The following is a 23,611-nucleotide window of genomic DNA, read 5'->3' as shown; positions in this document are numbered from 1 at the left end:
GGTGACAGCGTTCTTGGAAAGGGGCATAGGGAGGAGGGGGTGGGAGAGAGATGTCTGCCTTCTAAAATAGAGGTGGAGGGATCATGGCCCAGGATTCGTTCAACCATGGGACGGGGAACCGGGTGACAAACCTCCAGGGTTCTTTACATCTCTGCAGTTGTGAAATTTGTGCCCTTTGCCCTGATACTGCCGCTTACTCTGTTTCTCGCCTTTTACTCACCCACCTTGGGAGAACCCACCACATTTTTTTTTTTTTTTTTTCTGTTTCAAGGTACCGTTCTCTTACAGACATATTTTTTTACTTCTCTTCTATCGTTTTACTGTGAGGTTCTTCGTTTCTGTTTGGTACTTCCAGTACTTTGGCATTCACCGTTCGCAGAAGTTTCATAATATTCGAGGGAAGTTAACTAAAGCGTGCACTTCGAGTTCTTGTTTAAAGTTAAATTGAATTTTTGAAAACAGCACAATTGTACTGAAGGACGGGAAGGTATATGCTAGACAAAGAAATACAAATCAATATTTTAGCTCTGTTTCTGCTGTTTTAGAATACAAACTATGTAGTAAATTATGCAATAAGAAAGTGCTTTCGGGAAGTTGTGCAATCTTCTCAGGATCTTCAAGATTGGGATGAATTCCCACCTAGCTCACATAACTGAGTTGCACAGGCTGAGAGGAGATTTAGAAACAGATTAGACAGCAATCTTGGGAGCCTTTTTCCTCATAAGACAATCATGCAGGGGTCTAAAGGAGAGAATAAAAGGTCTTGTGTGATACAGGAGAAGGAAATGTAGGACTGTTAAGAGGAAATTTTTAGCATTTGAGTTTTTTGAGAAGTATTATCACTGACTACATGCTTTGGTTACAGAAATAGTTAAAAACAAGAGAAGTTTCCCAGAGAATTTGGTTGTTTTTCTCTTACTATTGATTATATTCTATTGCCCCAAAACAATTTGAAATTAGCAATACTCTTAGCATCAATAATTCAGCTCTGTTGATTCTTGAAAATTTGCAACAGGCTTCTTGTTAATGAGGCAAGGAGAATGTTTTTCTCCTCTCTGAGGTCTACCACAGATCAATAATGATTATATGTAAATTTTTTTTTTTTTTTTTTTTTTTTTTTTTTTTTTTTTTGCGGTACGCGGCCTTCTCACTGTTGTGACCTCTCCCGTTGCGGAGCACAGGCTCTGGACACGCCGGCTCAGCGGCCATGGCTCACGGGCCCAGCCGCTCCGCGTCATGTGGGATCTCGGACTCTCAACCACTGCGCCACCAGGGAAACCCTCGATTATATGTAAATTTTAATGGCATTCTTTGAAAAATTCTTTATAGATAAAATGTATTTTCTAATATCTTCATGCACTGATATCTAATGTATATTTAAATTACACAAAGACTACTGAGTCCACTTTATTTGTAGAAACTAATGATTTATGTGTGATGGAAGAAGTATAAATAAAATATTTTTGCCTCTACTGAAGGAAAGAAAATAGTATCTCTTTAGCTATCTCAGAAAAAATAGCATACCCCGTCAGATTTATGGAACAACCTAATGGTAGATTAGATATAATCATAGGGGAAGCCAAAGAGTACACTTAAGAGACAGTTATAGGTGTGATGAATTGGGAGATTGGGATTGACATATATACACTAATATGTATAAAATGGATAACTAATAAGAACCTGCTGTATAAAAAAATAAATAAAATTCAAAAAAGAAAGTTATAGATTTTTTTCAAAAATCTATTGAGAGCTTTATAGTTAGAGATTAAGAGGAATGAGAAAGGGGGGAAGAGGTTCAGAGGAACAGAAAAAGAAAATAATCCTAGTGTTTTATAACAAGAATGGATGTCAGTCTAAAAAGAAAAAAGAGGAGATGACCGTGATTGGCATTTGTTTGAGCCTCATAGTCTTTCTGCTTCAAGGGAAAGGTCCTATAACATGGTACATATCAGTTAATCAATTTTAAGAAATATTTATCCAGTGCCTGTAGTGTTGAAGGTAATATGATTGGAAATACAAGATTTACAGAGATTTTTAATAGTAATAGCTACCATTTTGTGGCTGCCCAATGGGCCCTGTATTAAGCTCTTCTGTTCAGTGGGGATGATGACAGGATAGTTATTGTTATCCCCATTCAAAAATGTGGGAACCAGAGTGCTAAGAATTTAAAAACTTGTTGAGGTTCCCAGAGTTAGTAACAGGGAAGCTAGAACTCAAACCCAGGTGTGTTAGATCCCGAAGCACATTCTCTTTCCACAGTACACCACTCTTGTCTTCATGGACTTTATGGTCTAAAAGGAATGAAAACAAATGACTTAGTTTGTGCAGGCTGCTATAACAAATACCACAGACTGGGTGGCTTATAAACAACAGAAATTTATTTCTCCCAGTTCTGGAGTCTGGAAATCTAAGGTCAGGGTACAAGCATGGTTAGGTGAAGGTCCGCTTCGGGGTTGCAGACTTCTTGTAGTCTCACATGGCAGAAGGGGCTAGGGATCTCTGTGAAGGCCCTTTGATAAGAACACTAATCTCGGGCTTCCCTGGTGGCGCAGTGGTTGAGAGTCCGCCTGCCAGTGCAGGGGACGCGGGTTCGTGCCCCGGTCCGGGAAGATCCCACATGCCACGGAGCGGCTGGGCCCGTGAGCCATGGCCGCTGAGCCTGCGCGTCCGGAGCCTCTGCTCCGCAGCGGGAGAGGCCACAACGGTGAGAGGCCTGCGTACCGCAAAAAAAAAGACCAAGAAACAAAACACTAATCTCATTCTTGACAGCCCCACCGTCATGCCCTAAGCGCCTCCCAAAGACTCCCACCTCCTAATACCATCACATAGGGCATTAGAATTTCAACAGATGAATTTAGGGGAGACACAAACATTCAAACCACAGCAAGAAGCATACAAATAATTAAAATACAAAACAATAAGACCTGAAAAATGCTGTATATATCAAACTGGCAGATAGCCTGTGCAGTTGGAAATAATTAGGAAAGCGCTTCATGGAAGAAGTAGCACATTTTGACAGATTTGCAAACTAGGTAAGATATCAACTTGCATGCTCAAGAATCTTGGCCATTCAGTGGTGGGGAAAAAACTTTAATGTTTGGTCTCTTTGGTTTTTCATTCATTCAACAAACATTTGAATTAGAGGGCCTACTCTCTCCATATTGGGCTCTGGTGATACACAGGAATAAGATACAATTCTTGACCTTGAGGAACTCATAGTGCAGTCCAGAAAGCAGAAATGGAAATAAACAAAAGTAGTACAGTGATAGTATTAGAGTACCATAATAGAGCAGGGTTCTGTGGGAGCATAGAGAGAGAGAATAATGGAGGTGTTCAGCAAGCCTCCCTTAAGAATCCACTGGAGGGACTTCCCTAGTGGTGCAGTGGTTAAGAATCTGCCTGCCAATGTAGGGGACACAGGTTCGATCCGTAGTCTGGGAAGATCACACATGCCATGGAGCAACTAAGCCCACAAGCCACAACTACTGAAGCCCGCGTGCCTAAGAGCCCGTGCTCCGCAACAAGAGAAACCACCGCAATGAGAAGCCCACGCACCACAATGAAGAGTAGCCCCCACTTGACACAACTAGAGAAAGCCCGTGTGCAGCAGCGAAGACCCAACGCAGCCCAAAATTAATTAATTATTTATTTATTTTAAAAAGAATCCGCTGGAGTTACAGCTAGCAAAGTAGAAGGGGGCACAACAGGTAAAGGGGTTGCTCAGCAGATTCAGAGACCTTGTTTTGGGTGAATCAAAGTGTATTTCACTATGGCTAAGTGCAAGGAATAAATGGGGAGTGGCAAAAGATAAATTTGGAGAAGTAGCTATAGTGCAGATTGTGAAGGGCCTTCCTTATTGTGCCATTCTACAGAATTTGGAGCTTCTCAGACTTTAGTATGGATAAAAATCACTGAAGGGACTTAATGAAAATATAGAATTCTTTCTCCGAGATTCTGATTCTTTAGGTCCAGAGTGCAGTTCATTAATTCTTTAATTCATTCAACAAATATTTATTGAGCTCCAATTGTGTACCAATATTATATATTGGGGGTACAGCATCATATAAGACAAAACATTTGGGGATGTTTTCAAGGAACTTCCTTAAAGGCTACTTTTTTTTTTTTTGCGGTACGCGGGCCTCTCACTGTTGTGGCCTCTCCCGTTGCGGAGCACAGGCTCCGGACGCGCAGGCTCCGGACGCGCAGGCTCAGCGGCCATGGCTCACAGGCCCAGCCGCTCGGCGGCATGTGGGATCTTCCCGGACCGGGGCACGAACCCGCGTCCCCTGCGTCGGCAGGTGGACTCTCAACCACTGCGCCACCAGGAGAGCCCCAAGGCTACATTTTTAACAAGTACCCCATCAGTAATTCTGATGTAAGTGGAACAGGGACTGTACATTAAGAAATGATGGCAGGGTGTTGAAGAATTCTAAATATGGCAGTAGTACAGTCAGATTCAAGTTTTAGAAAATCACTTTGCATATAAAAGATGGATTGGAAAGGTGTGAGACCAGAAACAAGGGAGAGTTAGGAAGCTGTTAAACCTGTTCGAGAGCATTAGTAATCTGGGTCTGAATGAAGACAGTGGTAGAGAAGTGGACTAAAGTGGCAAAGTTTAGAAAATATTTCTGAAATAGAATCAGAATAGAAGGGTTTGGTGGTCTTTTGTATGGGAGTGAAGTTAATAGATTATTTTCAAACCCTTATTGGCATTATTAACCTAGTAAAATAGTTATACTGAAGGATTTTCATCCATTAAGGCACTAAGTGATGGTTTTAGAAAACCAAATTCGTAATATGGGAAGGCTAGAAGATATTTTGCTTTACCAGCAGTGTTCTGAAAGGAAACGTCAAAACATTTTACATTTATTCTTTGAGATATTTAGTGAATGTTTTCATTATTCATAAATAAAGTCATAGCTAAAGAAGAAAACTTAAAGCTCATATAATCCCAGCCTTTCATTTTATGAAGAAATTTAGACCCAGAGAGAGGAAAGACTTGCTTAAAGTTACCTGCCTAGTTGGTGCCACAGCCATCAGTATGTACTCTCTTCTGGGCCAAACTTCAGGCAGCAAGTCAGGTGTATCCTGAACTCCACATTTTAGGTAATGAATTCTCTGCCTTCATTCTTACTTCTGTAGGGAAACAAATCAGACAAAATCAGAATTTATGAATTTTGCAAATGAGAGCCTGGGTAAATTAGTCCTTGTATAGGAATTTACTTCAGTGCTAACTCGAGGAAAATAATGGATTATGGGATTTTAGCCTAATGCCTTGTATCAGTTTGCTAGGGCTGCCATAACGAAGTACCACAAACTGAGTTGCTTAAGCAACAGAAATGTATTGTCTCTCAATTTTGGAGGCCAGAAATCCAAGATCAATGTGTTGGCAGGATTTGTTCCGTCTCAGGGCTTTAAGAGAGGATCTGTTCCAGGCCCTTCTCCTTGGCTTGTAGATAGCTTTCTCCTCCCTGTGTCTTTACATCATCTTTCCTGTACACATGTCTATGTCCAAATTTCCCGTTCTTATAAGAACACCAGTCGTACTGGATTAGGCCCACCTTAGTGACCTCCTTTTAACTTGATTATCTCTGCAAAGACCCTATCTCCAAATGTCACTTTCTGAAGTACTAGAGCTTCAACATGTTAATTTGGGCTAGGATACTCTTCAACCCATAATAATTTATCTTTTAGCTTTAGTAAGAATATACTACATTTACCAAATTAAACACAGTACAGTTAGTTGACCCTTGAACAAAACAGGTTTGAACTGCACAGGGCCACTTACACAATACATTTGACCTTTGAACAACTCAGATTTGGACTGTGCAAGGCCACTTATATGCAGACTTTTTTCAGTAAATACTGCAGCACAACAGATCCTCGGTTGAATCCAAGGGCACAGAACTATGAATTGAGCCCACTGTAAAGTTACAAGCAGATTTTCCACTTCTGGAGGGAGTGTTCTGCACCCCTAACCCTGGAGTCGTTCAGAGGTCAACTGTAGTTCCTAAAGTGTTTTTGTCAGACACCGTTGAAAATCTAATGAAAGCAGTGGACGTTCTCCCCAGGAAAACACATAGACCAATCAAATCTACTATTATTCCAGAAAATTCTTAACTATACAAGGGGTGTCATTGCAGCATTTCATTTTACGCTATTATTATTATTTGAGAAATAATAATCATTTTACACATAACTTTTAGCCATCTGTTGTGCAAATAAAATAGAAGCAATTCATTTAGAAGTAGTTATTATCTAAGAGTTGCCTGTCAAAGGGTTACTTCGTGAAACATAAGTCAGTTGCTTCATTCTGTTAGTATTATGGCGCTGTCTTCAGTTTATTGAGGATGAATTACAAGAAAGGTAGCTCTGAAGACATTTATATGAATTTTTATTTATTCTTTAAGGAGATTGTAATACATTTTTTGCATCTAGACCTAACAGCAGTCACACTTTATTTCTAATTATTTGTAGCACATACTCTTTCAATGTCTTTTTAAGACATATAACATGTTATCAGTTCATCTGTATTGCTTACATTAGTGAAAATAATTCAGGATACGTGTTTGCTTTGCAGTTCTTAGTGGGCTTCCTCCTTCCCACCTGTGACAAACAGACCAAATCCAGTTATTTCGGTCATGTACAATTCTTATGTTCTTTCTTGTTATATTGGAGGCTACAGACAGTTGGAGGTAGGTGAGGATTAGTTATTCTCCTACAGCCTTGTTGCCAGGTTATCATGAAACAAATTCTGGCTCACATTAAAACATCTATTATCAAGGATAGATAAAACAGTATCATAACTTGTTCTATAAGCTCATTGAAATCCCATTGTCCTTTCTTTGTGCTACAACAGCACCATGCATAAACGATTTACCCAAAGCAAATGCAACAGTATTCTAGATGTAGGATTCTGCTGGCCATGTGGTTAACCCTCTTGACTAAGAATCCTTCGAACTAGCAGCTGAGGATCCGAGACTAAGCCATTCCTAAGGGTTAAGGACTTTCTCGTATATTCTTGTTCAAATGAATATTACTAAAATGTCTCAGCTAACCCAGTATCTTAAACACCAGTCATTTAATCTGTGAAAAGCCATTTCTGATATTCATTTTGCTAGGTTAGTTGAAATGCTTAAACCTTGAACTATGGCTTTTGATCAAATGCTAACTAACCACGCTGGAGTGTTAACATTCCCAGTCAGGACAACTGAATGCCTATAAGGTATGACCAAAATGTGCACATTTTATATTATACTGTCTATACTGAAATGTGTTAAAGTAAATTACAGGCTGTAAGACCCCACCTATATTTTTATATCATAGTGTCATAATTTAGGAATTTTTGTACCCTTTTCACCTTCCCTTTTTCACTTAAGTTTCTAGTTTTAGATGTCTGCTTGACAACGTACCTTCCTTTTATTCTTCCTTTTAAATTTTTTCTTATATTTTTAAAAAGTATTATATTTTGGTTGAAGAAAATGTGTAAACCATAGAGAAGCAAGAAGAAGGAAAAAAATCACCTGCTATCCCACTATTTAGCAATGATCATTGTTTAATATATGTAAGAAATTAAAATCCATCTGTTGTCATATATGTTTATTTACATTAAAAAGCAAAACTTCTAGGATCTTATTTTATCCTCTAACACTATAACATGGATGTTTCCTTAAGTCATTAACTATTTAGCAATGTAGTTTTTAATAGCTACGTAAGAGTCCATTGTATGGCTAGACCATAATGTATTTAAACAGTTCCCTTTTGCTGGACATTTAGAATATCTCCAGTTCACTATTAAAGGCATTGCCTTACTTTGTAGATTTAATTCCTTTCTGTTTCTTTAGACCTAGTCTTTATGTACCCATCTATCATTGGCTTTTAAAATGCCAGTCTCCTTTTCCTTCTCTTCAGGTTGCAATTCTTATACAGTTCTTTAATTTAGGTTCTTAAAAGTTGTAATTTTTAGCTTTTCACTAATATAAGCCTCATATTTGGATAAAGTGGGTTAAAAATACTGTTTAGAATTTTTAATACTCTAATTAACTGCATTGATATACTAACTTGTTTTAAAAAATAATTTTAGGAATATATATCCTGGGGAAATATGGACAGAAGAAAATCAGAGAAATACAAGAAAGGGAGGCTGCAGAATACATTGCCCAAGCACGACGACAATATCATTTTGAAAGTAACCAGAGGACTTGCAATATGACAGGTAAGACAAAGAGAACTATTTATACATGTATAAAGTTGCTTGATGATTTATATTAATTTGCATACCTCCAGGACCAAAGTTAGAGGAAAAGGCAAAAATGCTAAATCTAGCAAGTATTTACATGATTTAACTGAAATACATCGTTTAATGTGGATTTGGAAAATCAATGTAAATTAATATGCAACATAGATGCTTGTTCATTCATTTTATTTATTCATTCAGCAAATACTCAACAGTACTCAGCACTGGGGAAACAGAAGGTGAACAATTTGGTCAATTTTGTGAAAAAACAAAAACCTGACCTTCAGAGTTTATTCACTAGTGAGAGAAGAAGATGATAAACAACAGATAAATGACTTTAGGCAGTGATGACTGCTTACAAGAGAATGAGCTGTGTGAGGGGTGGGGTGCTCTTTAAGGTGGGGCAACCAGGAGTCAGACCTCTTTAAGGAAGTGACATTTGAGGAGAAATTAAATGATACAATGGAGGGAGCCATACAAAATGCTTGTGGTGGGAACAAGCTTGGCATATTTGAGAAATAGCGAAAAAGGCTGTGTAGTTAGAGTAGCATGAGCAATGGAAGAAGAGTGATAGGAGACAGGGCTGCAGGAGTGGGCCTGATGCCATTGGGCCATGTATGTCATAGTAAAGAATTTCTTACATTAACAAGGCACCTAGAGACCTGTAAGTCTAACACAATAGTATACACTCAGTGTTAATCAGTGGTAATAATTTAATCTCCAGAGCTAGAAACCTACTGGGAGGATGCTATAACAAAATCAGCTGCCCATATTTGAAGAAAACAAGGTGTTACGTTATAATTGGCATAACTCCTTGAAGAATGAGTTCTCAAATCCATGTCAAACTTGTTTTTCTTTGTTATTGTTTGAAGCTTAATGCTTTTCTACCATTTCTTTCAAGAACAATTAATTTAGAAAAAAATTTATAAAGGTAGGTTCTCTTTGTTCAATTTTAAAAGTAGAATATTTTTTCAAGGTTGGAAGAACTTTGTTTTTAGTTCAGTCTCATTTGATAAAGAGGCTGGGATTAAGAAGGTTAAGAGACACATTGCATTTCAGCTGGAGTATGATTTTTTTTTTTTTTTTTTTTTTTTTTGTCTGTGCCATGCGGCATGCGGGATCTTAGTTCCCCTACCTGGGATTGAACACGTGCCCCCTGCATTGGGAGCGCAGAGTCTTAACCACTGGACTGCCAGGGAAGTCCCATGATTTTTAATGTTTGAAATAATAATACTTCAATCTATAAAGCAAAAATTAATCATAAATGCTGTGTAAAATGGCAACTCAGATAAGGTACAGTAAGTAAGAGCACAGGCTCAAGGGTGAGGCAGATCTGGTTCCGTTCCTAGTTTTGCCTTGTAATATCTGTGTGTCTTTGGGCAAATCTAAATCTAGTTCTTTCCTCTATAAAATGATCATCATAAAACCCACTTCATAAATGTTTTATGAGAATGCAGTAATTCATATAAAGTGCTTGGTACATAATAAATACTCAGTAACATAACTTTTTAAAAATTACACAATTCTTTAAATCAATATTTAGCATTCAATGTAGTGGTACTACCAAGGACATTTTAATGAATTTTTAAAGAATAAGAGCAGTCCATTTCTTTTTTTTCTTTTCTTTTTGTTTAATTGAATGAAAAATTATTTAGTGCTTTACAGTTTTCAAAAGTTTCACATACATGATTTCATATAATCCCAAAATAATCCTTTTTTTTTCCTACCCCTGTACTGCCCCTGCCCCTTCCCTCTCCCCACTGTTAACCACTAGTTTAAGAACAGTTCATTTCCAGTTATTATTCAAATTTTCAAAAAATGAAAAATGCTGACTTCTGGGATCTCAAAATACATCTTAGTTTGACATGGACCCTTGTGTCAGTTTAGGTGCTCTGGGAAGCACAGCTAAGATGGGATTAGATGTGCAGGAGACTGACTGGGGGGAACACCCATGCAGAATAAAGAGGAGGGAGGAGAAGTAAGCAAGGAAAGCCTTTAGACCACCATACAGGTCTGATAGTTGTGAATAGAATGGGCAGAGGAAGGAAGGTTAGGTAAGAAGAGTCTCTGAGTGCAGCACGGTTTTAAGAAAGTTTTGGCAGACCAGTCGGGAGTCCTCAAGCCTAAGTTCCCTGGTAGAGGAGTCCCTCAGGATCGGGCCTGCTTTAGTATCCCCACCAAGCACTGTCATTGGCTGAGAGCGGTGTAGATCCAGAGGGGTGGCAGCTGGAGCTGACAGCTAATTATGCTTCTCCCAGCAGAAGATGCGAGCGGCACATTTCCATGACCATCACACCCCTCAGATGAATGCATAGCTGATACAGGCAGTTAGAACTAAAATATGGTGCCCACTAAGAGCCAAAGTATAGGTTCACTGAAAAGATTTCCAGATTAGCTTTCTGATATGTATTGATAATGGGGTTACAAATCATATAATTAAATTTCTATTCTTTTGAATAAGATGTAATGGACATACTAGAAAAATTTAGTACTTTTAGGTAAATATAATCAGTTTTTTAACCCAAGAAGTTGGCCCCAACTTGAAAGATAGTATCTAATGGAATGCTTCTGTGCCCTGCCCATTGTCTCTACCATCTTCATGATTTTACTAAAGATTTGGGAGAAGTGCTTATTAAATTTACACATGACACAACGCTTGGATGCATAACTGACACCACAAATGAAGTTTTGGGATGCAAAATAGTCTAGTCCCGTTTAAGTGCTAGACTGGGATAAAAGAATTGTTCTGCATTAAAAGTCAATTGTACTGATACAGAATTATCCAAGCTTGCTTAAAAACAGGAGGTATGAGGAAAGATTGGGAATTCTAGTTGAACATAAGCTTGTTATGAACCAGAGTATGATGTGACTTCTGGAAATACTAATTTAATCTTAGACTGAAGTAATAAAGTCTGTGGTTCAGCTCAAAGGTAGTTACAACATGCTCTGTGGTAGTCAGAGCAGAGGTCCATTTCTGCCTGTCACATGTTAAGAAGATACAAACTGGCATGTGTCAGAAGAAGCCAAGTAAGGATAATAATAAAAAGAGCTAACACTTGCTGAGCATTTCCATGTGTAAAGAAGCACTGTTCTAATGCCTTTTATCCTTAATCCTTACAACAGTCTTGTAAGGTAGATCCACTGTCATCCCCAGTTTACAGATGAGGAAACTGAGGCACAGAGAAGTTAAATAATTTGCTCAGGGTCACACAGATTCAAGGCTGGTGAAGGGTTGTCCTGTGATTTGTGGTTGGACTGGGGGTGTTTATCATGGAGACCAGGTGGCTAAAGCAAGACATGAAAGCTGTATTCAACTCAATACAGAAACATATTTGTTCAGTGTTAGTACAGATGGCTAGAAGAGAAGAATAGCCTTGTCTTTGATTGAGTATGCTGAAGTGGAAAGTCAGAAGCTCTTATCTCTCAGGAGAATTATTGAAGAGATTCCTCTTAAATCATGTTGTCATACCACATAATCTTTAAAGTTCCCTACTACTTTTTCTGAATTTAGGACTCTAGTGTTGCTTTCTCTTGGTAAGATAAAATACCGTGTTTAGGCTAGATATATATACCACGGACACTAAGAGAGAAACCACGTTTTACATTGACTGAGCTGCTACTTTAGTTAGTGGTCTAAACAACTTAGGTGATTTAATCATGTATCTTGAGGAAATGTGCTGAAGCTACACAATGCAGCACTGAAATAAATGTTTAGAGTAGGTTAAAAGCTGAATTTTCTATTGAAAAATAATAACATGGATCTTGTCATTAATATCTTGCCTTGTCAAGAAGTAAAAATCATACACTAAAGTTTTCCCTTTTAGAATATAGCATTTGTAATCTCTTGATATTTTTTCATTTTGTTGTCACTACTTCTTTAGTAGTTTTTAAATTTATGTATGTACATTTCACCAACATTTCTTATACCATGCATAGAGCCATAAATAAATAACTCCCGTAAATTACATGCAGTCTTTTTTTCCATAGAGTATTATATCTTATTGTATCTTCATGTTGGTATTCGAACAATAGCCATTGTCAAAACCAAAACTACAACTCGGCAGCTCTTAATCCCTAGCCTGATGCACTTTTGTCTAGGTCGTAACAAATGCCTGTTGCTTTGTAGTAGTTAAGAAATAAATGTTTTCTAAAATTAGAAATAAAATGTGAAGCAAGAAGTATAGCTAAAGACAAAAGATCATTTTATTGAATCAGAAATAAACATTTATTGTAAAAGATCTGGAAAAAAAAAAAAGAATTATCCATAGTCTGTAGCCCAAAGACCAACACTGTTAACATTTGGTAATAATTCTTCCCATTCTTTCTTCTACGTGTACTTGTTTGCATCACTATGATCATCACATGTATATGCATAATTTTGCTTCACATGAGCAGATAAATGATTTATTAGTATGTAACTGGTTTTTATTCTTAATAATAATTTGAAAGCCCTGACCTTCCTTACCAACCCTTGATAGTTGCTAGTCCTGTCATATAGCCTAAAACAATGTGCATTTCTCAGTGAAGGCAGTCCTATCACTTGTGACCTTTTTAATTTTCTGTTTGTATTATAGTGCTGTCCATGCTTCCAACACTGAGAGAGGCCTTAATGCAGCAACTCAATTCTGAGAGCCTTACAGCTCTGCTAAAAAACAGGTAAATGCAAGTTACAGCCATTCTCATGTATACATTGCACTGAAAATTTATAGAATGTAACTGAAATACTTTTCAAAAGTCTTTGTTTTCTTATTTTTCTTTCTATTTAGAGCTTATAATAAATAAGCTCATTTAGAAAAAAATATTTACTTACGATATCATTTAATTAATATTTTGTCCATTTATTTATGTTCTACCTTGGTGTGCAGAGTATTTAGGGTGACAATATTTGTATGTATTCTGGTTTTCATATGAAGAGATCTTCTGTCACTCTGACACTTTTTCAGAAATTTAATTATGGAGTACTTAGGGAATGTGTTCCTGAACCAGATGTTGTGAAGCGACAGTAATGTTAAATATTAAATATTAACTCTTTAATATTCTTAAAGAGTTTACAGCGTACTAGCTAAAGCATGTGAACATACATTTTAAATAACTAAAGCATATGAACTGACATTTTATATCATTAACAAAATGAAGTACAAATATAACATGAACATATGATAATGATAATTTATCTTACCATGACAGTGTACTGTGTACAAAGCACTTTCATACATAGGACCTTGTATGTGGAGAGTAGTGTGTATTGGAGTATTGTAATTTAGTGTGATGCTGTGTTAGTTTGAGAAGACTTCCAGAAGGAAATGGCTTCTTTTAATGAACAAGAAGGGGGGTGGAGGGGAATGGTTTCACTAAATATATTTTATTCATTGTGGCCTTATGGAAAGATATTCATTTTCCTTGTAATCATCCTCCAGTAGTCAGGGGAAAGAAAGTGCTCTTTCTGGGGTGTCTCTTTGTGCCAGGCCCAGTGCTAGATACATTACTCCCATTTAATTTCCACAGTATCCTTGTGAGGCAGATTTTTTTTTTAACATCTTTATTGGAGTATAATTGCTTTACAATGGTGTGTTAGTTTCTGCTTTATAACAAAGTGAATCAGCTATACATATACATATATCCCCATATCTCCTCCCTCTTGCGTCTCCCTCCCACCCTCCCTATCCCACCCCTCTAGGTGGTCACAAAGCACCGAGCCGATCTCCCTGTGCTATGCGGCAGCTTCCCACTAGCTATCTATTTTACATTTGGTAGTGTATATATGTCCATGCCACTCTCTCACTTCGTCCCAGCTTACCCTTCCTCCTCCCCGTGTCCTCAAGTCCATTCTCTGCGTCTGCATCTTTATTCCTGTCCTGCCCCTATGTTCTTCATAACCATTTTTTTCTTTAAATTCCATATATATGTGTTAGCATACAGTATTTGTTTTTCTCTTTCTGACTTACTTCACTCTGTATGACAGACTCTAGGTCCATCCACCTCACTACAAATGACCCAATTTCGTTTCTTTTTATGGCTGAGTAATATTCCATTGTATATATGTGCCACATCTCCTTTATCCATTCATCTGTCTATGGACACTTAGGTTGCTTCTGAGGCAGATATTATTAACTCCATTTTGCAGATAGGAATTTAGTGCTCAGGCAGGTTACGCAGCAAGCTGGAAAATTTCTTTGAAGACATTTTCTGTGGTCAGACAATACCTCCCAAAATAACAGTGAATTTATATACAGTTGGTTTGTGTGCTTTTTTTGGATGGGGGTATAAATTGTAATTTTTTTATTAGAAAACAAATATACAACTTGGAATGGATTTGAAGCAAATTGTGTCGTAACAGTTTTTAAGTGGCTAAAACAAAGTTTAAAAATCAAGTAACAGGGACTTCCCTGGTGGTCCAGTGGTTAAGAATCCGTCTTCCAACACAGGGGATGCAGGTTCAATCCCTGGTCAGCGAGCTAAGATCCCACACGCCATGGGGCAACTAAGCCTGCGCGTCGCAACTACTGAGCCTGCACACCACAACTACTGAGACTGCGCGCCACAACTAGAGAGAAAGCCCACACACACGCCACAACAAAGAGCCCACGCACTGCAACAAAAGATTCCACATGCTGCAGCTAAGACCCAACGCAGCCAACAATAAAAATAGATTTTAAAAAAATAAATAAAAATCAAGTAACAGTAAAAGAAAAATGTATGAGTACCTGGATAATACACCCGTTTTGCAATAGTGCAGCTTTTAAATACATATTATTGACTGTCCATAATCCACGCAAAGTTACAACTCTGCACTTCAACAACATGATGACAGTCCCTAAAGAAAACTACTTTAAAAAAGGCATAACCTAGATATTCCCTCATTCAACCAACTGATCAGGTTTTTTAATCTGATTAAAGTATAATGCTAGTGATAAGAATTTTTTCCTTAGTTTCATGATTCTTAGAGGCTGACACACTTTTACTACTACTTATGGATGTAAGGTTTGGTTTATAAATTAGTTCATGTGATTATATAAAGAAGAAACATATAGAAAAATAAATTTTAACTGCCTTAAGTTTTAGTCTTACTGAGAAGGCAAGACAAATGAAATAAGTGAATACACTTTTATAAAAGCAACACAGAAACACACACATTAAACATAAGTGGGATTCTTTCTTGGTAACCCTGTTTCCCGTAAGGCCCTACATTCCCTGTGTTTTGGAGGATTTAAGATAATTAAGATAAGGTCTCTTTCTCTCTAAGACTTTGTCATCCAAAGGAGGAATTAGATGAAATAAATTGTCATAATTCAAGACATACTATGGTTAGTCTGTGGTAAAAAGTAAAAGCAAAATGTGGGAGAAAATGTGGGAGGCTAGAGAGCAAAGGGATTAATGATGGGTAATCCTGGATAGCTTTAAAGAAAAGGCGTGAGCCCTCTTCTCTTTATAACACAGGAGAATTTTTTAAATTCTTGGAAGGGTAAGATGCACAACAGTTCTCCTCATTGCCTGTTTCCTCTTTAAACATCTCTGTGTTATTTTTTCTTTCCTTTCTTTTGATTTGAAATTACTATTTGCAGTTTGGGGGCTGGGGGAGGGGAGAATGTCCATTTGAGAAGTATTTGCATAAAGAGACGCTTGAGCCCTTACAAAGTGTGATTAAAGTAAGGCCTCCAATCTTATGACTGCTTTTGTATTGGTTTTCAATCAACTCCGGCCCCATATAAGCCTGTCAAGCAAGTTAATTTTCTCCTTGAACTAATTGTGATAATAACTAATCAGAAATAAATGAAAGGTTTGATAGTCTTATTTTATCAGTTTTATAGTAGCAAATAAACAACACTGCCTTTAATATTTGGCATTCTTATTGATGATTGATAATGGCAGTGTAGTTTCAATGGCAAAGGATCTTAAACATCCTTCATCACAAGACAGGTAGAACACTTTGAAAGGATTAGTTTAATTCTTAAACATATTTTGGTAATATTAAAGAGTCTGATTGTATTTAACTTGAAGTTGGTTTCCATCAGACAAATCATTTGAAAGGAATCTTGGCCTAGAAAGTACTTTCCTCTGTTCTACATAGGTCTGGAATCAGAATCTTTAAAACAGATAAGGTGAATTTTTTTTTTTTCATTTTTTGTAAATGTATATATTAAAAGTGATTACCACAGTCAAGCTAATTAACATATCCATCACCTCATGTAGTTACCATTTTTTTGGTGTGTGGTGAGAACACTTAACATCTATTCTCAGGAAATTTCAAGTATACGAAAGCATCATTATCAACTGTATTCACCGTGCTGTACATTAGGTCTCATAACTCAATTAAATCTACTTTTAAGTCTGATAGTGGTGAATGTCAACATGAAGAAATGTCCTGCATGGCTATAATTCGGTCCTGTCCCACCAAAATCATGCCCAGTAAGTACAGTTTCCAGACAGACACCCTAGTTTGCCCTTCCACAGCCTGCTGCTGTTGAGCACTTCCTGTGTTAAAATTTTGGAACCACTGTTTTCTTATCTTGTTTCATTTAGAATTTCTATAAGAATCACTTTGAAATTTATCTTAGATAACATTCAAAAGAAGTGATTTACTTGCATTAAAATACCTAACCCTTGAATTGTGGTTGATTCCCAGTTTAATATGGGACTAAAATATGGTGTTCTGCCACAAGGCCTGAACAGTAGCGTAAGGTTGCCTCAGGGCCTGGTAGGATTTTCTCCATATATCTACCACACTTGTGCCATCTAGGAAAGGGACACCTGAAACTCTACAGTCTCTCCAGTGCCAAAGAAAGATAAGAAGCTAGTAATATCCCACAATTGTAATGGTAACTCATTGTCTGATTATAATTATAAAGAATATGGGATTGTATTTTTTGTATCTTTGTGGTTTTTTAATTTGACTTTTCTAGTAATTCATTTTTATTTTATTTTACCAAACTGTTCATCTGTGACAGATTAGAAATAAGAAAAATACCTGGTCCTACCACAAAGGTGATTTGAAAAGCCCTGAACTTCATCCACATAGTATACACACACAGTGAGTGGAGTACTATGCCATGGTTTTTTTTTTTTTTGTGGTACGCGGGCCTCTCACTGTTGTGGCCTCTCCCGTTGCGGAGCACAGGCTCCGGAAGCGCAGGCTCAGCGGCCATGGCTCACGGGCCCAGCCGCTCTGCGGCATGTGGGATCCTCCCAGACCGGGGCACGAACCCGTGTCCCCAGCATCGGCAGGCGGACTCTCAACCACTGCGCCACCAGGGAAGCCCTATGCCATGGTTTTTAAAAAAAAAAAAAAAACAACGATGGCTACTATCTCTATACTATTATAGAATGATCCCCAGGATATATTGTTATATTTTTTTAAAAGATAAAGGAAAATGTGTATAGAATGCCACCATTTATCTAAGGGGGCAGATATGAATATATATACATATTTGCCTATATAAAGGAAAACAATGGGAAGTTAAAGTATATTTTTTTAATAGTTACCTACGAAGAAGAAAAAGAATAAAGGTGGGTAAGAATGGACTTCTTTGAATATACTGTGTTGTATAAATTTGAGTTTGGAACCATATAAATATTTTACATATTTATAAAACTATGTTTAGTGTTTAAAAAGCAATGTTTAAAAAGTAATAGTAAAATAAATGAAATTAACCCAAATGCGTATCTAGTTGGTGTTGTAATCACAGAAAGAGAAGCTATGCCAAGTGACTTTAAAATAGAAATTTGAGGGCTTCCCTGGTGGCGCAGTGGTTGAGAATCTGCCTGCCAATGCAGGGGACACGGGTTCGAGCCCTGGTCTGGGAAGATCCCACATGCCGCGGAGCAGCTAGCCCCGTGAGCCACAATTACTGAGCCTGCGCGTCTGGAGCCTGTGCTCTGCAACGAGAGACGCCTCCATAGTGAGAGGCCTGCGCACCGCGATGAGGAGTGGCCCCCACTTGCCGCAACTAGAGAAAGCCTTCGCACAGAAAGACCCAACACAGCCATAAATTAATTAATTAATTAATTAAAAAAATAGAAATTTGGCTGTGTGTTTTTAGTGGGATATATACTCTTAGAGCATACAGAATTGAAAAAAAAAACTTAAACTCTTTTCACTGTTGCTATTGCTATTCTGAGACTGTTGTTCATAGAGTGAGGGATGAAGCAAATTAGTAATTATGTTAGTTTCACTGATTTCTAGTGTGAGCAAAAAGAAATACAGATGTAAGAACAATGAGATTGTTAAAAAACCCAGTGGTCCTAATTTTGAATTAGAAGTATCAATATGAATTCATGATGTATTTTATCTCTTTGAATATATGTTCATATAAATAAATAAATACATACATATATTGATATTTACTAGCTTAGTCTACTGAAAAGGCTTAGAAATAATGACCTACCCAGTAGCAATGAACATCCTTAATCAAAGGATTAAGTCTCAGACTACCATTTTCCACTACTAGGAACCAGGACTCTCAGAGAAATGGATGATTTCAGGTTTGCAGCAAGAATTGAACAAGATGAACCCAGAACAGCTTTTTATGTCAGAGAGCAAGGAAGTTGTCAAAGACTAAAAGGGGTCGTGTCAAAAGGACTTCGGAACTAACCTGAATAGTCCCACAATAGTTAAAGATGGGCAGTTTGAACATCAGTAAGGATAATAGCTACAGTGGGTAGAAACACATCAAACACACATTTAAATGCATGTGTTTGTAATGATACTTGTAAACAAAAAATACTTCATTACTTACCTTTGAAGAGTTATAGAACCTACTGCATTATTTATAAAACAGTAAATAAGGGAAAGAAATAAATATTCCTGCTTTTCCTGTATGATTTTATAATATGCATATGCTCAGAAGGAGGAGAAAGACTGGAAGGATATACACCAGGATACTATGAAAATGGTTGTTATTATCAGTTACTGAAATTACAGTTGTTTTTACTATATTTTATGGGCTTTGTTTTCTGCAGTTATCCTGTGATAAAATATAATTAAGTATAGAGCTGTAAAGTTCAAAGTTTACTGTTAGATTACCTATATTATTATTTTCTGATATTTTTCTTTAGGCCTTCAAACAAGCTAGACATATGGGAGGATCTGAAGATAATAAGTAAGCCTGCGTATTCTGTGCAACAGCACAGCCTTAAAATATTTTTAATGGGAAATTTTTGTACTCTATTATGTGGGTAACTCTTCTTTACCTACCTCATAGAGTTTTTTTCAGATTAAATAATTCTCATAAAGCAAGTAGATCAATGGTCATAGAAACTACTCAATAAATATTAGCGGTGGTGGTGGTATTGTTATGATAATATGTAAACCTGTCCTAGACTACATATATGCATATTAGGTACTGATATCTACAATATATACTTTGAAGGAAGTTTTTACTCCAACCCAGATAGTAACTTTACTTTGATATTGTATGCAGACTTTGATTAGCGATAAAAATTTGTAGCAGAAAGCTGCCCTAGAAGAGATGTATCTTCATGTCTCAGAACTTCATACTGTCAGTTATTCCTGTGTTTTCCTATCCATTCAACTAATCCTTATCAACTGAATCATGCTTAAACTTTGCCTATTTGAAAATGAACTAAACTTCTGTACTACCCTGTATTTCCTTTCAGCTATTGTACTTTCTCACATCCATTGTATAATACAAAAGATTTCTACATTCCCTGTCTTTCCTTCTTCACTCCTACTCACTCTTTGACATACTAGAGCCTGGTTTCCAGTCGTGTATCTCCACCCAAGCAGAGGTCTCAAGCATCAGTAGTAACTTCTGTGTTGCTAAATCCACTGGACATTTTCATCCTACTAGACCCCTCCACAAGAGTCAACACCTTTCTCTCTCCCCTGTTTTGAACACGCTGTCCTAGCCGGGTCTCTGGGTGTTTCCCTGTCTTTGTGTACCTTCCTCCAGCCCTTTAACGGGCTTATCCTTTATCCTCTTTTACCTGCCATTGACGGCTGGAGCTCTTCCATGCTCAGCCCTCTTCTCTTGCTCAGGACTAGCTCCCTGGACAGCTCTGAGTTCTGAGGCTGCAACACTTAATGCTTCCCAGTCCTTTCTTTTTTTCCTTTCTAAGCTAATAATATATAACCCTTCACTGAATATATCCGTTATTGTTTTTTTTGGTTATTGTTTCAATTAAGAGATCATTCCTAATTTATGATAAACATTTTTTAAGCAGATAAACTATGAAATGTTTTGAATTGATATATTTTTGTACTTGAAACAATTACAAATGTATTTTTAAAGTCATCTTATGAAAAAATAACTGTAGGAATGGTTTGTGATTTTACACATTTGTTTATATTTTAATAATTAGTACCAAGTGGTTTTCTTTTCTCTGTAAAGGTTTCACAAGAAGTATCGTAGCTGTGTACAGTACTTGCATGCTGGTGGTTCTTTTGCGAGTCCAGTTAAACATAATTGGTGGATATATTTACCTGGATAATGCAGCAGTTGGCAAAAATGGCACCGTAAGTTTAATAGACTTCAGTAGATATTGCCCTTTCTTTCAAGAGGTTCAAAATTTAACCAAATATTATTTATTTGGTAAATAATTCATATAGAATGATAATTCATATAGAATAAGTATCTTTATATTTCATGTGATTATAAACTTTTAGCATTATTATTCTTCATATTTTGAAGCTAGGCTTTTTGTTATGTTAAAGAATAGTATTTTTCCTGTTGTTCCAGGTCCTAAAGAATCTCAGCTCAAGTTATAATGAAAATATTATTATTTACTAATAATATTGGGTACCTTATTTCTGTTTTATACAGACAGTTCTTGCCCCCCCAGATGTCCAACAGCAATATTTATCAAGTATTCAACACCTCCTTGGAGATGGTAAGATTCTTATTCGTGACCTGTAAACTAGTTCTGATTCATTCATTCGTAGTATTGAGGAATTGAAAAAGTCAACAACGCTTTTATGTTTGTTTTTGCTTTAATAGGCCTGACAGAATTGATCACTGTCATTAAACAAGCTGTGCAGAAGATTTTAGGAAGGTAAGGCATTTTGCTTTGGCTTTTCTGACTTACTGATTCTGATGAACAAAAGAAAAATTCGAATTGTTCTAATGAAGCTAGTGATTTGACAAATGGTGGTCTGCGAAACTCTTAACCTAATATGGACACAGCCCTGCGGTGTTACATTGTGGAATCCATTTTCTTCATCAGTATCAACCTTTTCATACTAAGGGAAAAGATTTAATGTTTCATTGTTTATTGATTGATTTCCAAACAAACCAGAGATATTTGGGTCATGAGATAAAAAACCTGCTTTTAAAAATCTGTGTCTGAGGCTTTTAACTCCCGTTCATACAGTGGGAATTTTCTTGTGAAATCTGCAACAAGATTTTTCTTGGTCCTTAACGGGTAGCTGATTTCTTAATCTACTCTAGTGATTTCACAGTCAGCAGTTTCAGGTTTGACTGGTTGAAACAGGATCTCAGGTAGTAACCTGTTAGGGTAAGAGTGTGTATAGGATGTGTTGTATAGTTTCAATTTATCTCAATTCCCTTTTCTCTGTTTCTAGTGTTTCTCTTAAACATTCTTTGTCCCTTTTGGACTTGGAGCAAAAACTAAAAGAAATCAGAGATCTCGTTGAGCAACATAAATCTTCTTCTTGGATTAATAACGATGGATCCAGATCTTTATTGTGCCATTATATGATGCCAGATGAAGAAACTCCATTAGCAGTTCAGGTGCTTCATTCATAACCATTTAACCAAACGAATTACTCTTTTTTTTTAAGGTTTTTTTCACTATCTCTTAAAATTTAGATTTCTGAGTCTCTTGAAAGGTAAGTGATTGAAAGACATGTATTTCAGTAATTTAAATAAAACCTCATTAATTTAGAAAACAAACTGTAAATGGAACTGACTTCTAGTTAGAAAAAACTTTAGATATTCAGCAGAATTTTATTGCATATTAGTTATGTGACAGACACTAGTATGATTGGGATATAAAATGAATAAGATGTATTAATTACACCTGGGGAACACAGGAGACAAATTCAGTTCCTTTGGCTAGAGCATTTCTGTATGAGGTCAGGTAACAGAAGATAAAGCTGGTAGTTGGGGCAAGATCCTAAAGAGCTTTGTGTGCCAAGATAAAGAGTCTGAACTTCCATTTCAAATTCTAATCAAGCCAGTACCACAATCACATTTGCTTTTTAAGATGAATCAATGATGGCAGTATCTGAATGGACTGAAGGAGTCATCCAGTTGAGAAACAAAGAAGGCCTAATCTAACATTTATCAGCTATGGTGTTGCTATACACTGGTGTGTCCCAGCCAGTTGTGATTTAAGTTATTCATTGGTTAAGAATAATAAAAATGCCAAAGAGTACATGTTATAGACCTCATTTTTAAAAAATTTTATACCTAAGTGGATTGCATCCATTCTTTGCCGTTGAGAGAAGAATATCTCTCACTTAACAATTGGAGAAGTCTTAGACCAGAGAGGCCCCTATGCCATACCTCAGCGTAAAGGTCCTGTTAGAACAAAGACTGCCATGTTTTTCATTGCCTGCCGGTTTCCCCCTTGCCCAGAAACCCCAGAGATAGATGTTTGTGGGTACTGAGAGACCCTGCATTCATGAATAGGCCAAAAAAATAAGCAAACCATGTGAGGAAACCCTGTGAACTGCAGGATGGAGGCTAAATAGAACTAGCAGAACAGACCTGACAGAATTAATGAAAGAAACAGGAGAAAACTTACTTACAAATTAGAATCTCAAGGAGATGCAATAATAGTATTTAAAAAGCTTTCTGGAATGATAAAGCAATTTCCAAATTTTAAAATTCAACAGTGGAATTAAAAAAGAAAATGATTCAAAAGAACGGATGAAGAGAGGGATGATAGACCAAATCTTACCTGAATTAAATTTAAACCTGCAACTTCAGATTGAAAGGACACACAGAGCCTTAGACTAAACTAGATTGATGAGAAAAGACACATACATATCCTGATAAAAAGTCTTTAACAATCACAGAAAAAAAATCCCTGGCCTCTGCAACCTCAAAGGCTATTTTTTTCTTTGTAAGTATATTCTAGAAATGTGTCCAAGAGGGGTCAGATAAACAAAGATCTTACTGTGACTCATGTTCTAAATACTGCTTACCTGTGCACATGAACCTTTATAGTGTTTTGAGTTTAACATTTTTTGATTGTTGATAGAACATAGACTTTTAGGCTTCCTGAACTCCTGAGTTTATTAATATGATTTGTTTCATCATAACCCTGTGCTAATATTTGAAACGCTGAAATGTGGCCTTTTAATTTCACAGGCCTGTGGGCTTTCTCCTAGAGATGTTACCACTATTAAACTACTCAATGAAACTAGAGACATGTTGGAAAGGTATGTATACT

General features: G+C 36.9%; 1 protein-coding gene and 1 long non-coding RNA gene across 3 annotated transcripts in view; one reads left to right on the top strand and one right to left on the bottom strand.

Annotated features, from left to right (window-relative positions):
• The window catches only part of PEX3 (peroxisomal biogenesis factor 3), a 37,119-nt gene that overhangs the window by 308 nt on the left and 13,200 nt on the right, over positions 1–23,611 (top strand). For both annotated transcript variants that reach the window (XM_067701907.1, XM_067701906.1), the window contains exons 2-9: positions 8,084–8,215; positions 12,811–12,892; positions 19,289–19,332; positions 20,584–20,708; positions 21,016–21,082; positions 21,190–21,244; positions 21,774–21,942; positions 23,530–23,600. In XM_067701907.1, the coding sequence (XP_067558008.1) occupies positions 8,084–8,215; positions 12,811–12,892; positions 19,289–19,332; positions 20,584–20,708; positions 21,016–21,082; positions 21,190–21,244; positions 21,774–21,942; positions 23,530–23,600 (745 nt within the window). The remainder of the gene's footprint in view (positions 1–8,083; positions 8,216–12,810; positions 12,893–19,288; positions 19,333–20,583; positions 20,709–21,015; positions 21,083–21,189; positions 21,245–21,773; positions 21,943–23,529; positions 23,601–23,611) is intronic.
• The window catches only part of LOC137204484 (uncharacterized), a 34,871-nt gene continuing 11,305 nt past the window's right edge, over positions 46–23,611 (bottom strand). The window contains exons 2-3 of the long non-coding RNA XR_010933648.1: positions 5,014–5,136; positions 46–2,291 (exon numbers count right to left, since the gene is read on the bottom strand). This is a non-coding gene — a long non-coding RNA (uncharacterized lncRNA). The remainder of the gene's footprint in view (positions 2,292–5,013; positions 5,137–23,611) is intronic.

Source organism: Pseudorca crassidens, chromosome 13 (genome assembly GCF_039906515.1).
Source record: "Pseudorca crassidens isolate mPseCra1 chromosome 13, mPseCra1.hap1, whole genome shotgun sequence".
Lineage (NCBI taxonomy): Eukaryota > Metazoa > Chordata > Mammalia > Artiodactyla > Delphinidae > Pseudorca > Pseudorca crassidens.
This window is presented reverse-complemented; position numbering and strand designations above follow the sequence as displayed.